The sequence below is a fragment of the Mesoplodon densirostris genome, chromosome 5, assembly GCF_025265405.1.
Source record: "Mesoplodon densirostris isolate mMesDen1 chromosome 5, mMesDen1 primary haplotype, whole genome shotgun sequence".
NCBI classification, from domain to species: Eukaryota; Metazoa; Chordata; class Mammalia; order Artiodactyla; family Ziphiidae; genus Mesoplodon; species Mesoplodon densirostris.
Genome location: NC_082665.1, coordinates 35,105,196 through 35,121,068, shown reverse-complemented (window position 1 = coordinate 35,121,068; position 15,873 = coordinate 35,105,196). Strand labels below are relative to the sequence as shown.

Sequence of the window (15,873 nt, the reverse complement as noted above, 5' to 3'; positions counted from 1 at the left end):
AGGGTTTTGAAAGTTTCAGATAGCAAAAATGTTATATAGCCAACTTTCCTAAAGGTTCATGTATCCAAAGAGGGCTCTGTTGGGGAGGGAAGACTGGTAATATAGTAAAAAAAGACCACAAAATGTCATGGCAGGGAATTTGGGATCAAGTCCCCAGTCTGCCATTTACCAGCTATGAGAACTTGAGTAATTTGATCTTTTTTTGACTCGGTTTCCCTGTCTGCATAGTGAGGATTAATGATAGTATCCTGCCTACAGCAAGAGGTTCTTGCGAGGCATAAATTAATTAACACAGCCAAGCTTTGGGGAAGTTGCAAAATGGTACTGCACATGTATTCAAAAGTTACTATTGTTGTGGCTATTCAATAATTATTTAGGTATTACAAGCATGTCAAGACACTAGGTGCTTTGAGGATATTCTCCCAATTTTGGAAAAAATATCATCTTAGGTGAGGTCTTGCAATCTCTGAGTGTGGGCAAAAAATATCTTGACATTCTTTTGATTTTTTAAGAGCAAAGATATTCTGTTATAAGTAAAACAAGCCAAGTAACCAGTGGCAGCAACAGTCAGGAGATTACTTTTCAAGCACTATTTGAATTGATCTTCCAAATATGGACTGTGCAGTTCTAAATTAGCTGGTGGAATGCAGAAGGTCAGATAAGTCTCCATAAGAGGTAGAGGAATACAGCACTGCAAGCACATGAGAAATAGAATAGAGCTTCAACACTGCCTGTAATAGAATTCTGATCCAACTCGGTCAAAAGGTAAAGATTGGCCCTGTCTTCTCAGCAGCAGCACCTTGTTTTCGATAACTACTGATGCTTTAGGAATGACTGCTTTTATTTATTTATTTATTTAATTTTTTTATGTTTTTTTATTGGGGTATAGTTGTTTTCCAGTATTGTGCTAGTTTCTATTGTACAGCAAAGTGGAGTTACCTGTGATATACAGCAGGTTCTTATTAGTTATCTATTTTATACATATAAGTGTATATATGTCCATCCCAATCACTGAGTTCATCACACTCCCCAACACTTACCCCCCTGCTTTTCCCCCTTGGTGTCCTTACATTTGTTCTCTGCATCTGTGTCTCTATTTCTGCTTTACAAACAGGTTCATCTGTACCATTTTTCTAGATTCCACATATATGCATTAATATACACTATTTGTTTTTTTTTCTGACTTACTTCACTGTATGACACTCTCTAGGTCCATCCACACCTATACAAATGATCCAATTTTGTGACTTTTTATGGCTGAGTAATATTCCATTGTACAAATGTACCACATCTTCTTTATGCATTTGTCTGTCAATGGACATTTAGGTTGCTTCCATGACCTAGCTATTGGAAATAGTGCTGCAATGAACATTGGGGTGCATGTGTCTTTTTTTTTTTTTTTTTTTTTTTTTTTTTGTGGTATGCGGGCCTCTCACTGTTGTGGCCTCCCCCGTCGCGGAGCACAGGCTCCGGACGCGCAGGCTCCGGACGCGCAGGCTCAGCGGCCATGGCTCACGGGCCCAGCCGCTCCGCGGCACATGGGATCCTCCCAGACCGGGGCACGAACCCGTATCCCCTGCATCGGCAGGCGGACTCTCAACCACTTGCGCCACCAGGGAGGCCCGCATGTGTCTTTTTAAATTATGGTTTTCTCTGGGTATATGCCCAGTAGTGGGATTGCTGAGTCATATGGTAATTCTATTTTTAGTTTTTTAAGGAACCTCCATCTGTTCTCCATAGTGGCTGTACCAAATTACATTCCCACCAACAGTGCAAGAGGGTTCCCTTTTCTCCACACCCTCTCCAGCAATTATTGTTTGTAGATTTTCTGATTATGCCCATTCTAAACAGTGTGAGGTGATGCCTCATTGTAGTTTTGATTTTCATTTCTCTAATAATTAGTGATGTTGAACAGCTTTTCTTCTGCCTCTTAGCCATCTGTATGTCTTCTTTGGAGAAATGTCTGTTTAGGTCTTCTGCCCATTTTTGGATTGGGTCGTTTGTTTTTTTAATATTGAGCTGCATGAGCTGTTTATATATTTTGGAGATTAATCCTTTGTCCGTTGATTCATTTGCAAATATTTTCTCCCATTCTGAGGGTTGTTTTTTTGTCATGTTTATGGTTTCCTTTGCTGTGCAAAAGCTTTTACCTTTCATTAGGTCCATTTGTTTATTTTTGTTTCTATTTCCATTATTCTAGGAGGTGGGTCAAAAAAGATCTTGCTGTGATTTATGTCAAAGAGTGTTCTTCCTATGTTTTCCTCTAAGAGTTTTATAGTGTCCGGTTTTACACTTAAGTCTTTAATCCATTTTGAGTTTATTTTTGTATATGGTGTTAGGGAGTGTTCTAATTTCATTTTTTTACATGTAGCTGCCCAGTTTTCCCAGCATCACTTATGGAAGAGACTGTCTTTTCCACTGTATATCCTTGCCTCCTTTGTCATAGATTAGTTGACCATAGGTGCGTGAGTTAATCTCTGGGCTTTCTATCCTGTTCCATTGATCTATATTTCTGTTTTTCTGCCAGTACCATATTGTCTTGATTACTGTAGCTTTGTAGTATAGTATGAAGGCAGGAAGCCTGATTCCTCCTGCTCCATTTTTTTTTTTTTTTTTCTCAACATTGCTTTGCCTATTCAGGGTCTTTTGTGTCTCCACACAAATTTTAAGATTCTTTTTTCTAGCTCTGTAAAAAATGCCATTGGTAATTTGATAGGGATTGCATTGAATTTGTAGATTGCTTTGGGTAGTATAGTCATTTTCACAATATTGATTCTTCCAATCCAAGAACATGGTATATCTCTCCATCAGTTTGTGTCATCTTTGATTTCTTTCACTAGTGTCTTATAGTTTTCTGAGTACAGGTCTTTTACCTCCTTAGACAGGTTTATTCCTAGGTATTTTATTCTTTCTGTTGCAATGGTGAGTAGGATTGTTTCCTGAAGTTTTCTTTGTGATCTTTTGTTGTTACTGTCTAGGAATGCAAGAGATTTCTGTGCATTAGTTTTATATCCTGCAACTTTACCAAATTCATTGATTAGCTCTAGTAGTTTTCTGGTGGCATCTTTATGATTTTCTATGTATAGTATCATGTCATCTGAAAGGAGTGACAGTTTTACTTCTTTTCCATTTTGTATTCCTTTTATTTCTTTGTTTTCTCTGATTCACATGGCTGGGACTTCCAAAACTTTGTTGAATAATAGTGGTGAGAGTGGACATCCTTGTCTTTTTCCTGATCTTAGAGGAAATGCTTTCAGTTTTTCACCATTGAGAATGATGTTTGCTGTGGGTTTGTCGTATAAGGCCTTTATTATGTTGAGGTAGGTTCCCTCTATGCCCACTTTCTGGAGAGTTTTTACCATAAATGGGTGTTGAATTTTGTCAGAAGCTTTTTCTGCATCTATTGAGATGATCATATGGTTTTTCTCCTTCAGTTTGTTAATATGGTGTATCACATTGATTGATTTACATATATTGTAGAATCCTTGCATCACTTGGATAAATCCCACTTGATCACGGTGTATGATCCTTTTAATGTGTTGTTGGATTCTGTTTGCTAGTATTTTGTTGAAGATTTTTGCATCTATATTCATCAGTGATATTGGTCTGTAAATTTCTTTTTTTGTAGTATCTTGATCTGGCTTTGGTATCAGGGTGATGGTGGCCTCATAGAATGAGTTTGGGAGTGTTATTTCCTCTGCAATTTTTTAGAAGAGTTTGAGAAGGATGGGTGTTAGCTGTTCTCTAAATGTTTGATAGAATTCACCTGCGAAGCCATCTGGTCCTAGACATTTGTTTGTCAGAAGATTTTTAATCGCAGTTTCAATTTCATTACTTGTGGTTGGTCTGTTCAAATTTTCTATTTCTTCCTGGTTCAGTCTTGGAAGGTTATACCTTTCTAAGAATTTGTCCATTTCTTCCAGGTTGTCCATTTTATTAGCATAGAGTTGCTTGTAGTAGTTTCTTAGGATGCTTTGTATTTCTGCAGTGTCCGTTTTAACTTGTCCTTTTTCATTTCTAATTTTATTGATTTGAGTCTCCTCCCTGTTTTTCTTGATGAGTCTGGCTAAAGGTTTATCAATTTTGTTCATCTTCTCAAAGAACCAGCTTTTAGTTTTATTGATCTTTGCTATTGTTTCCTTTGTTTCTGTTTCATTTATTTCTGCTCTGATCTTTATGATTTATTTCCTTCTACTAATTTTGGGGTTTTGTCTGTTCTTCTTTCTGTAGTTCCTTTAGGTGTAAGGTTAGATTGTTTATTTGAAAATTTTCTTATTTCTTCAGGTAGGATTTTATTGCTATAAACTTCTATCTTAAAACTGCTTTTGCTGCATCCCATAGATTTTGGGTGGTCGTGTTTTCCTTGTCATTTGTCTCTAGGTATTTTTTTATTTCCTCTTTGATTTCTTCAGTGATGTCTTGGTTACTTAGTAGCGTATTGCTTAGCCTCCATATGTTCGGTTTTTTATGGTTTTTTTCCTGTAATTTATTTCTAATCTCATAGCATTGTGGTCAGAAAAGATGCTTGATACGATTTCAATTTTCTTCAATTTACCGAGGCTTCATTTGTGACCCAAGATGTGATCTATCCTGGAGAATCTTCCATGTGCACTTGAGAAGAAAGTGTAATCTGCGGTTTTCAGATGGAATGCCCTACAAATATCAATTAAATCCATCTGGTTTATTGTGTCATTTAAAGCTTGTGTTTCCTCATTAATTTTCTCTCTGGGTGATCTGTCCTTTGGTGTAAGTGAGGTGTTAACGTCCCCCACTATTATTGTGTTACTGTCAATTTCCCCTTTTATAGCTGTTAGCATTTGCCTTATGTATTGAGGTGCTCCTATGTTGGGTGCATATATATTTATAATTGTTATATCTTCTTCTTAGACTGATCCCTTGATCATTATGTAGTGTCCTTCCTTGTCTCTTGTAACATTCTTTATTTTAAAGTCTATTTTTTTATGACATGAGTATTGCTACTCTAGCTTTCTTTTGATTTCCATTTGCATGGAATATCTTTTTGCATCCCCTCACTTTCAGTCTTTATGTGTCCCTAGGTCTGAAATGGGTAACTTGTAGACAGCATAAGGTATGGGTCTTCTTTTTGTATCCATTCAGCAAACCTGTGTCTTTTGGTTGGAACATTTAATCCATTCACATTTAAGGTAATTATCGATATGTATGTACCTATTACCATTTTCTTAATTGTTTTTGTGTTTGTTTTTGTAGGTCCTTGTCTTCTCTTGTGTTTCCGACTTAGAGAAGTTCCTTCAGCATTTGTTTTAGAGCTGGTTTGGTGGTGCTGAATTCTCTTAGCTTTTGCTTGTCTGTAAAGCTTTTGATTTAGCCATCCAATCTCAATGAGATCCGTGCTGGGTAGAGTATTCTTGGTTGTAGGTTGTTCCCTTTAATCACTTTAAATATATTGTACCTGTCCCTTCTGGCTTGCAAAGTTTCTGCTAAGAAATCAGCTGTTAACCTTTTGGGAGTTCCCTTGTATGTTATTTGTCGTTCTTCCCTTGTTGCTTTTAATCATTTTTCTTTGTCTTTAATTTTTGTGAGTTTGATTACTATATGCCTTGGCATGTTTCTCCTTGGATTTATCCTGCCTGGGATTCTCTGCACTTCCTGGACTTGGATGGCTATTTATTTTCCCATGTGATGGAAGTTTTCAATTATAGTGTCTTGAAATGTTTTCTCGGGTCCTTTCTCTGTCTCTCTCTTCTCCTTCTGGGGCTCCCATAATGTGAATGTTTGTGCATTTAATGTTGTCCCAGCGGTCTCTTAGACTGTCTTCATGTTTTTTCATTCTTTTTTCTTTATTCTGTTCCACGGCAGTGAATTCCACCATTCTGTCTTCCAGGTCACTTATCTGTTCTTCTGCCTCAGTTATTCTGCTACTGATTCCTTCTAGTGTATTTTTCATTTCAGTTATTGTATTGTTCATCTCTGTTTGTTTGTTCTTTAATTCTTCTAGTTCTTTGTTAAACATTTCTTGCATCTTCTCGATCCTTGCCCCCATTCTTTTTCTGAGGTCCTAGATCATCTTCACTATCATTATTCTGAATTCTTCTTCTGGAAGGTTGCCTATCTCTACTTAATTTAGTTGTTTTTCTGGGGTTTTATCTTGTTTCTTCATCTGGGACATAGTCCTCTGCCTTTTCATTTTGTCTATCTTTCTGTGATTGTGGTTTTCATTCCACAGGCTGCAGGATTGTAGTTCTTCTTGCTTCTGCTGTCTGCCCTCTTGTGGATGAGGCTATCTAAGAGGCTTGTGAAGGCTTCCTGATGGGAGGGACTGGTGGTGGGTAGAGCTGGGTGTTGCTCTGGTGGGTAGAGCTCAGTAAAACTGTAATCCGCTTGTCTGCTGATGGGTGGGGCTGTGTTCCTTCCCTGGTGGTTGTTTGGCCTGAGGTGACCCAGCACTGGAGTCTGCAGGCTCTTTGGTGGGGCTACTGGTGGACTCTCGGAGGCCTCAAGCCAATGAATACTTCCCAGAATTTCTGCTGCCAGTGTCCTTGTCTCCATGGTGAGCCACAGCCACCCCCTGCCTCTGCAGGAAACCCTCTGACACTAGCAAGTAGGTCTTAGTCTCCTATGGGGTCACTGCTCTTTCCCCCGGGTCCTTGTGTGCACACTACTTTGCGTGTGCCCTCTAAGTGTGGAGTCTCTGTTTCCCCCCTGTCCTGTCGAAGTCCTGCAATTAAATCCCACTGGCCTTCAAAGTCCAATTCTCTGGGGATTCCTCCTCCCATTGCTGAACCCCAGGTTGGGAAGCCTGACTTGAGGCTCAGAACCTTGACTCCGGTAGGTGGACTTCTGTGGTTTAATTGTTCTCCAGTTTGTGAGTTACCCACCCAGCGATTATGGGATTTGATTTTATCATGATTGTGCCCCTCCTACCATTTCATTGCAGCTTCTCCTTCGTCTCTGGATGTGGGGTATCTTTTTTGGTGAATTCCAGTGTTTTTCTGTCGATGATTGTTCAGCAATTAGTTGTGGTTCCAGTGCTCTTGGAAGAGGGAGGGAGTGCATGTCCTTCTACTCCACCATCTTGAACCAATCTAGGAATGACTCATTTTAAATAAGTCTTTAGACTCCAGATGAAGTGATCACTGTTTTTAATGTAAAAATAAGGGAACCCAATAAATCAACTGTACTTCAATTAAAAAAAAATTGGTTGGTGGTTAGGGATGATTTCTTAAGCAAGGTCTGTGTACCTAAAATATTCATTATAGTATTTCATATATTTTTGTATATGACATTGCGATTTTTGTAATAATTTATATTAACGCAATAAAATAATATAATAATTTTTTTTAAAAGAATAAGGGAGCCCAAGTAGACCTGAAAACCCAATAAAACAGATTAATTCTTACCAGAGTTATCCTTCAAAGAGCCAAAGAAAAAAATTACGTTAATATACCTAACATAAGAATGCATCATCATAATGGAACTCTTTATTAAACTGATCAATATACGCTGGGATCCAATCAGGTTTCTTGAACATGACCCTAAGTGCTCTAGGTCTCATTCAACCCCCTTCTGCCTCCCACATGCCTAGAGTAAAGAGCGAAGGGGAGAAAAAAATATAATTTTTTTTCTTTTCCATGAAATTTCTGTCCATCATAACTAGTACACTGTATTTGCCAAAGCTTAATTTGCAAGCTCAATAATCCAAAGGATCTGCTGATTAAGTGTCAAATCTGTTTTCAAAGATAGCAACAAACAGAGCTCAAAGGAATCTTAAAATAGCCATATATGCTGCAGCATCACCAGGTACCTTCCCAGTGTCTTCTTTATATGCCCCATCAGTTGAAACTGTGAAGCCAGAGGAGAACTGCATGTGTACTGCTGTTGAAACGTATATGCTATAGGGCAGAACTTTTCCATTCTTCTTTACTGACAGTTTTTGGAACTCCATTTTAGCATAATGATTTCTCTATATTTTAGTTCCTGATATAGGAACTTATATTAACCTATATCTTAATCAGTGCATGAGGAGGGGCAGGGGTGCTCTCTTTCTCTTTTCTGCTTCATAAATTCAAATTCCATGGCACAAATGGAAGAGCAGAGATTCTTGAAACTGAAATGAATTAGATTCCTTTACAATAACTTAAGCAGTCTTAATGGTGAAATGTGAATAAAGCTATAGTTTTAGCATCTATTACTTTGCCAATTAATCTCCTTATCCTTAAGAAGTAGATCTGTTTATTCCCGTTCTAAATTTGGTGATTCAAAGGTAGACTTCTAGTTTCAATAGGGCATTTGGCATAGAGGTATCTTTCTTATTGTCCCTCAGTTGTAGGCATTGCAAATATAAATTAAGTTGGGAAATGTTTTTTGCTCTATCCAGAGTTATGAAAATGTTTAGTTTTTTTTCAGACAAAATCAATTTTGATTCTTAAAGTTTACTCTTTTTCATATTCTAAATTAAATGAGATAATATATACTTCTACATTAATAAGATTTTTTTCTTAGAAAATATTTTATGAACTAAAGCATGTATGTGAAAATTAAAATTATTTTATGTCACTCTTATTTTTCAAAATAATTTTTGATTTTTTATGACAAGTGTATATATATAGGTGGTTAAGGGTCTAATGCCCTTTTCATCAATGATGTTATCACTCTGATTATGTGCTATTGCTAACTTTTACAATCTCTAAGAACATTTCAAAACTTGCCTTTTAAGTTTTTGGGTTTTTTTTTAAATTTATTTTTTTTGGCTGTGCCGGGTCTTCGTTTCTATGCAAGGGCTTTCTCTAGTTGTGGCAAGCGGGGGCCACTCTTCATCACGGTGCACGGTCCTCTCACTGTCGCGGCCTCTCCCGTTGTGGAGCACAGGCTCCAGACGCACAGGCTCAGTAGTTGTGGCTCACGGGCCCAGTTGCTCCGCGGCATGTGGGATCCTCCCAGACCAGGGCTCGAACCCGTGTCCCCTGCATTAGCAGGCAGACTCCCAACCACTGCGCCACCAGGGAAGCCCTTAAGTATTTTTTATTTAAAGTTATTTTCAAATTTTCTGTTTTCAAATTTTTGACACGCAGTTTGCAAAAATTGTGTAATTAATTTGTGTAATTAAATTGTGTAACTCAGTTTTGACCCTAGAAGAACATAATACTTTGCCTGGATGACATAATATAGTAGATTATTGTGTGGTCAGTTATTTTTTTGAGCCATACTACTGGTTTGCCTAGTGATTAAGTCATTAAGGTAGTCAAAGTAACTGGGTAGATTAGCATGCATTTTGACTCTCTTAATAAATGAACTGGATTATAATATGACATTCTGATTCCTTGTGAAGAATGGACTATAAAGATAGCTAGAAGCAATTAAATTCATGGCTCTACATTACGCTGTCTCACATGTTCTTCATGTGATCCTAGCTACAAAATGTTTACAGCCTAATGGTTTGTAAGTGGGCCTAGTGAACACGTTTATCAGCATGTTTTATTTGTGATGTGTGTTTCTAAATGGTTTCTATATACATATACTTAAATATGAGCTGTTCGTATTTAAATATAAGCAATTATGTTTAAATCTACTTAAAATATGTTCATATTTCTTTTGCCGTATGAATCAAAACTATTTATAGAATTAAAATTGTAAATTGAGATTTACAGAGCCAATATTAGCACTAAATTATAGAGTCCCCAAATTGTTCATGTCTGTAATTGTCTCATCATAAGGATTAGCTCTAATTATCTTAAGTCCTTTAGTATAATTTGTAGTCATTTCCTAACTACTAAGAACACTGATTTATATACTCAGAACCCGAGTAAAGAAGAAAAGTCCAGGGGCTTCCCTGGTGGCGCAGTGGTTGAGAGTCCGCCTGCTGATGCAGGGGACACGGGTTCGTGCCCCGGTCTGGGAAGATCCCACATGCCGCAGAGCGGCTGGGCCCGTGAGCCATGGCTGCTGAGCCTGCGCGTCCAGAGCCTGTGCTCCGCAGCGGGAGAGGCCACAACAGTGAGAGGCCCGCGTACCGCAAAAAAAAAAAAAAAAAAGAAGAAAAGTCCAAAATCCATAAATAGCCATAGTTAAGAAAAATCCGTTGCTTGGGGAAATTCTTTCATGTCGCCTATACTGCAGGGGCTCTAAAGCAACATGAACACATTCTGGTAATTAACACTGCAGTGAAAAAATATAATTACACAATATTCCCATTAATGATATTGTACAATTATCAACTGATGGTTTTTGAGCAGATAGTATTAAGAGGTCTCTACGTGTGGCTGGAATTGGCATCATAAAGGTCCTTACATAAAATGGCCAGCCTCATTGAGAGAGAATTCTTGGAGGATTTTTTTAACCATTAAATGACAAAATAGGAAACTCAGTGCATTTACTGCAAACCTTGAAGTTCTTATGTCATCCAGTTTGTTTCACACTTAAATTTGGGCTAGCTAAAATACCAGAGATCACAGAGAGGAGATTGCTTCTAAATTATCAGCTTATAGTTATTCATATTTCATTAATGAAATCGGTATGAGGTTATGAATCAGAGTAGATATCAAAAGTGCATAAGATCCAGTAAGAGATTGAGGTGACGTGTCCTGGTATATCACTGTGCCACACTGAGCACGGAACTATCATTTTTTATCCTAGGCCTGACTTGTGTGTTTTATTGCTTCTTTCTCAGGAGACTTGGGCTAATCAGAATATTTTTATCTGCCTATAGGACCAAATAATATCAGAGAAATGTTTTTAAGGTAAAGGGAACTGAAATTATTTTCTCCAGTTTCCAGTGCTGCTGAGAAATTTAGATTGGTCTTCAGTTTTAGAATGGCCCTAACAGAACAAATCAGATCCATTCTCATTATAACCTGCTGTCCCACTGATTATTTACACCTAGTTACTATGATTCCCCAAACTAAACAGCTAGAATAAATACATAGCAAATTCCTTTAGAAGGGCAGGACAACTGTCTCTTGATTCATGCCTGTTTTGAGAAGACTTGGAGAGAGAAATGATTGAATCTGATTGTTGATTTCTTTTATTTCTCCTCTTTTGCTTTGGTCTGTTGTTGCTTTAGTCTGTAGTGTCATTGTGGAAATAGGCCATCCTTTGGACTGGATTTGTCTGGACCATTGATAATAGTCCTGCTTTGTTCATGAGTACCTCCAGCTTCCTTTTGTTGAACCAATCTTATAACATCTTACCTATCACAGTCAAAGAGAAACTATTGAATGGAAGAGATTATATTAGCAATCAAATCATGATGTGGTTTTATATGACATTAAAAACAATGTGTAAATTGTAGGGAAACTGATTATGGCATTGAAATACGTGGGTTCCCCACACTTAATGACTGCAAGGATGTAATATTATCTTTTGGAAGTACTGGATTGCAAATCAGACTGTGAGACATTGAGTAACCCAGTAAACTGTTAGCATTTGTGAAATTTTTCTCCGATGACGATGTTCTTTTCCTAAATCACTGTTACTTTTGATTCAAGATTAGAAAAACTGTTCCCTAGTTGTTACATTCATAATATAAATTTCTCAAAATTCTATCGTTTAAAAACTGCTTTAATGTTCGAAGCTAACCAGCTGTATTGGTGTATCTTATTTTTTTTTAAACAATTGTAAGAGGTCTTTATCACAGAAACCTCAAAGGAAAACATTGTGTTCATTTGCAGAGTTGACATGCATTGGACATAAAATGGTCTCAGTCAATGAAAATCAGCTGTTCTGTTCTTTAATTTCTTTTTCCTAATGCCCTGTTTGCTTTGCATCTTTCATTCCAGTTCTAAACTATAAAAGCCTTTTTCTTTTATTTTTTTTAACCATCAGTCAAGTTTTCAGTTAAAGTGACTGAAAATAGTAAAATACTCAGTCAGAAATGGAGAGATACTGCCACAATGAAGACAGCAATCTGTAATATTATTTTTACTGTTTGCTTTGTTAATAGTAATTAAATATATGTAATTAAATATGTGTAAAACAGCACATAGATAAGCATCAAGCAGTTCAAGTCATTTCTCAGCTTTATAAAAATTATTTTATATGTAAGTGTATTAAAGAATATCTTGTGAAATATGCACATATTGATCCCTCTGTTACTTACTCCATCATTCATTCTTTTATTTAGTCATCATTGGCACCTACTTTGTCCATTGGCACCTACTAAAAGTCAGAAATATGAAGATATATGGCCTATACCCTGGTAAACCTCATGGTCTAGTGGGAAGGATTGATCATAAACTTAAAAAAGAATTACAAATTGTTAAGTGTTCAGAAAAAAAACAAAAGTGATGCTGTGATAGGAAATGGCATGGAGACACCATCAGATCTAGAGTTATCAAGGAACACGTCTCCGTGGAACTGGGATTTTTCAAGATCTAAGAGACAGGGAACTAGGCAGATGAAGAGTGTTCTGAACAGAGGGGCAGGCAGGGGCCAAGACCAAGAGGAAGGGAAGGATGTGGAGTGTTCAAGGAACGAGAAGGGCCCTGTGGCCAGAGCCTGGTGAGGGGAGAAGGGGTAAGTGAAGAGCAGATCTGAGATGGGAGCTGTACCTTTTCAAGGAGGAGCTGAGTCAGGACTCTGCGGGGCAGGCAAAGAATGTGGATTGTATTTTCCGTGCAGTGGCAAGCTTCTTGATTGATTTAAATTGGGTCGGGGCCTAAAATACACTTAGGATACCTTATACTGTTACCATTAAGGTTTCGTTCTTAAAATAACAGGAGAAAACACAAACCGGAACGATAATAAAAGTGCCTTGATGTGAGCAATCTTTTGTATGTTACTTTTATTCCCCTGAATAGAATAACATTGTGAACTGGAGGGCAGCCTTCCTTCACCACCTGATAGCGCCTAAAAGGAGCAGCCAGGGCTATTTCTGTCCCTAGTGTCTGAGGAACATTGGTTTTTGTAAAGGTATGGAGCCCTCTAGCGGTGACTGTTTTAAAGGAGTCTTACATTGATGCCAGAACTGTTGGAACTGTGTTTTAAAGGAGTCTTACATTGATGCCAGAACTGTTGGAACTGTGGGATTTGAGTTTCCTCAGAGCCAGTAGAATTGTAAAGGTAACTGTAATTTAGGCAAATGTGAAACTGCGTCATGCCTCAGTCGCTCTGACATGACGACATCACGCCCAGTGTTTCTTTCAAATGCACTGACTCTGTTGTGTTGTCTTAGGTGTACATTCCAAACCGAGTGGCCCTCATCTTTCAGAATGTGGACCTGTCCAACTGAAGAGATCTGATTTCAGCTCCAGCAAAGAAAGATGTGCGCTTTGTTTTCCCACGCTCGTTGTCCCAGAGCTTGTAATGTGTAAGCTTTTCAAAATATATTTGTCTAGCCTAAATGTCAGATGTCTGAAATTCAATACTGGTTTATGAAAATGAATGTCAAACTTTTCTTTAAGGAGGAGAGGGGAACATATTTTTTGAAATTCTGGAGATCCTAGACTATATCTTCCAGCCATCTGAACAGCTAGGATCCTCAAATGAAGTGTGATATATCATGTCTTCAAACAATTTTGCCTTACAGGCCAGTTATTTAGTCCTTTTAAGTTCAGATTTGAATCATATGTCATGTTTGATTATTTCTGTGGAATGTATACAGCATCTTTTTTAAGGCGATATCTGGTGACTTTATTTGTTCTGGTATCTCTTGGTCTAAATTACAAAATACCAAGATTGTTACTCTTCTTTTTCAAATTGTGTTTAGAAATACTGTAATAAGTATATAATAATAATATAAAACTAAGAATTGTGTCAAAGATAAAAGTTGTTGCCTATGAACTCATCCATGCCTTATTTTGCGTAAGTTTTATCTTATGATCTCTTGTTCACTTAGTATCTTGGTAGATGCTAATATCTTCATTTCTGAAGGCCTGACTTGGTAATTGTAACATTTCAGAAACTATCTTTTACTTTTAGTCAATAAAAAAAAATTTTTTTAAATTGCCTTTGATAATGTTTATTTTGCTGTGATGTTATGGGGATTGATTTAAAGTGAATATTAAAATGCCTCTCTCAACTCTGAAACCTTCCCCACATATGTGCACATTGCACGATGGACTAGGCGTGGGGATTAATACTATTTTTTTCCTTTAGGTACTATTTGGTAACTTGAAATTATACTTAATAACTCAAGTATCTAAGCTACTTTTGAGCTCTAAACCTCAACCCTTTTAGAAGCTAAATTAACTATCTCAGCTCCATGGGATACTCCATCATGAAATTGCCCCTTGGTTTATTAAATAGCAGGCCACAGGTAATTCATTCATAACTGAGAAATTATGATGCACTTATGAGACATGAAGTATCTGTCACTTTTTAAAAGATTTAATATTTTCCTTTACATTAATACCGACTGCTTCTTTTTTTGTTTGTTTTTAGCATGATTATCATGACTAATAAGGAGTACATGAAAGTCTATTAAAAACTGGTTCAGTGATAGAAGAGATTAGCAAAAGAGGCTTCCTTTTATAGCTAAACCTGCATATTAACCATCTTTCTTATAACTTGAGTAAAGCCTTGAATCTAGGTCTGACACATGTTACTTGCCTTAATTTCAAAAGTACAGTAATAGTTTGATTCCCTGACAGCAATGCCAGATGATGGTGACACACGTTAGGAAAGACTACTGAAAGCCTTCTGTAATGCTCTTGCCCTTACAGATGTGTTATTAACATTTTAGCACTGCCATGATTTGTGGACTGTGCCTGTTATTGATAATAACATGATGTACAACCATGATGTTTTGTGTTCTAGTTTATAATTTCTTACCTTTGCATTTCTTATGTATAAAGAGATGTGCTAATTTTCTATCATGACTCTTTAAAAAATGACAAATTACTTCACACCTAAAACTCATTTTTTTTGTTTGTTTGTTTTTTGACTTCAACCTCTGTGGAAAGTCAAAAAGACCAGAGTAGTTATATGCTATATTTTCATTATGTTGATTGACCTTACTATTATGGTCTTTAGATTTCACAGTGTAAAGTTTGAATTTAACAATGTAATGTAAGTTAATTGCCTTTGTCAAGTGTTCCCCTGCCACAAGAACAATAAACATGTTTTAGGTGTGAAACATAAAAATACATGCAAAAATAAAATATTGAGTCCAACTAGAATGTAATAGTTCGATTTTTCTTCCCTGTCGTAGCAAAAAGCCTTTATAGAACAGTTTAATATTTGTACTATATTTCACTTTACATCTTCATTTTTGATTCAGTAACATTCTCATCATCATGTAGTCCAGTGGGAAGTTTTTTTCTTTTTACTGGTTAAACATTTTCAATAACCACAACAGAGAGGTGCAAAATTTTACTCTGTCTGCCTTATAATAATAGTTTTTTCCTCTCCTGTGTTTATTACCAACATCAAAAATGAGAATGATCTATCTTTGTTGGCTTTTTTAGGATAAATATTTTTACTGTTTTAATTTTTTATGTTCTAGAAAACACAGATGAGTACAGATGTCTTTCCATCATTTTTTAGTATTAGCAAGTATTAGTAATTGCTCTATTATCCAAAAGAGAATTTACCCCTCATGCTAATGATGCTTGATGTTTTAGTTTAATATTAGCTTACTCAGAAAATACCATAGTTTTTAATAATCAAAACTTGCACTGTAAACATTTTTCCTGGAATGTTTCTCACTTTACAGCACTTGAACTCTGAGGGTCAACTCCTTTCATATTTTCTTTTCTGTACCTTTGATGTTTCTCACTTAGCCCTGTTCTTAGCTGATGTATTCATCTCTAACATAAAATGAGGGATTTAGCCACCATGTTCCTCAAGATCAAAAAATAACCAGTGACAATAAACTGACTTTTCTCGTAGCAACTGTAAAAGAATGCATGTATTTTTTCCTCTTGACTCCACACTCCCCTTAGCAATATCAACTCAACA

At 36.8% G+C, this 15,873-nt stretch overlaps 1 protein-coding gene across 1 annotated transcript in view; it reads left to right on the top strand.

The window, feature by feature from the left end:
* Positions 1–13,893, top strand: part of GBE1 (1,4-alpha-glucan branching enzyme 1) — a 294,356-nt gene extending 280,463 nt beyond the window's left edge. Inside the window, exon 16 of the mRNA XM_060098622.1 lies at positions 13,148–13,893. Coding sequence (XP_059954605.1) covers positions 13,148–13,204 — 57 coding nt within the window. The 3' untranslated portion in view covers positions 13,205–13,893. The remainder of the gene's footprint in view (positions 1–13,147) is intronic.
* The last annotated feature ends 1,980 nt before the right edge of the window (positions 13,894–15,873 follow it).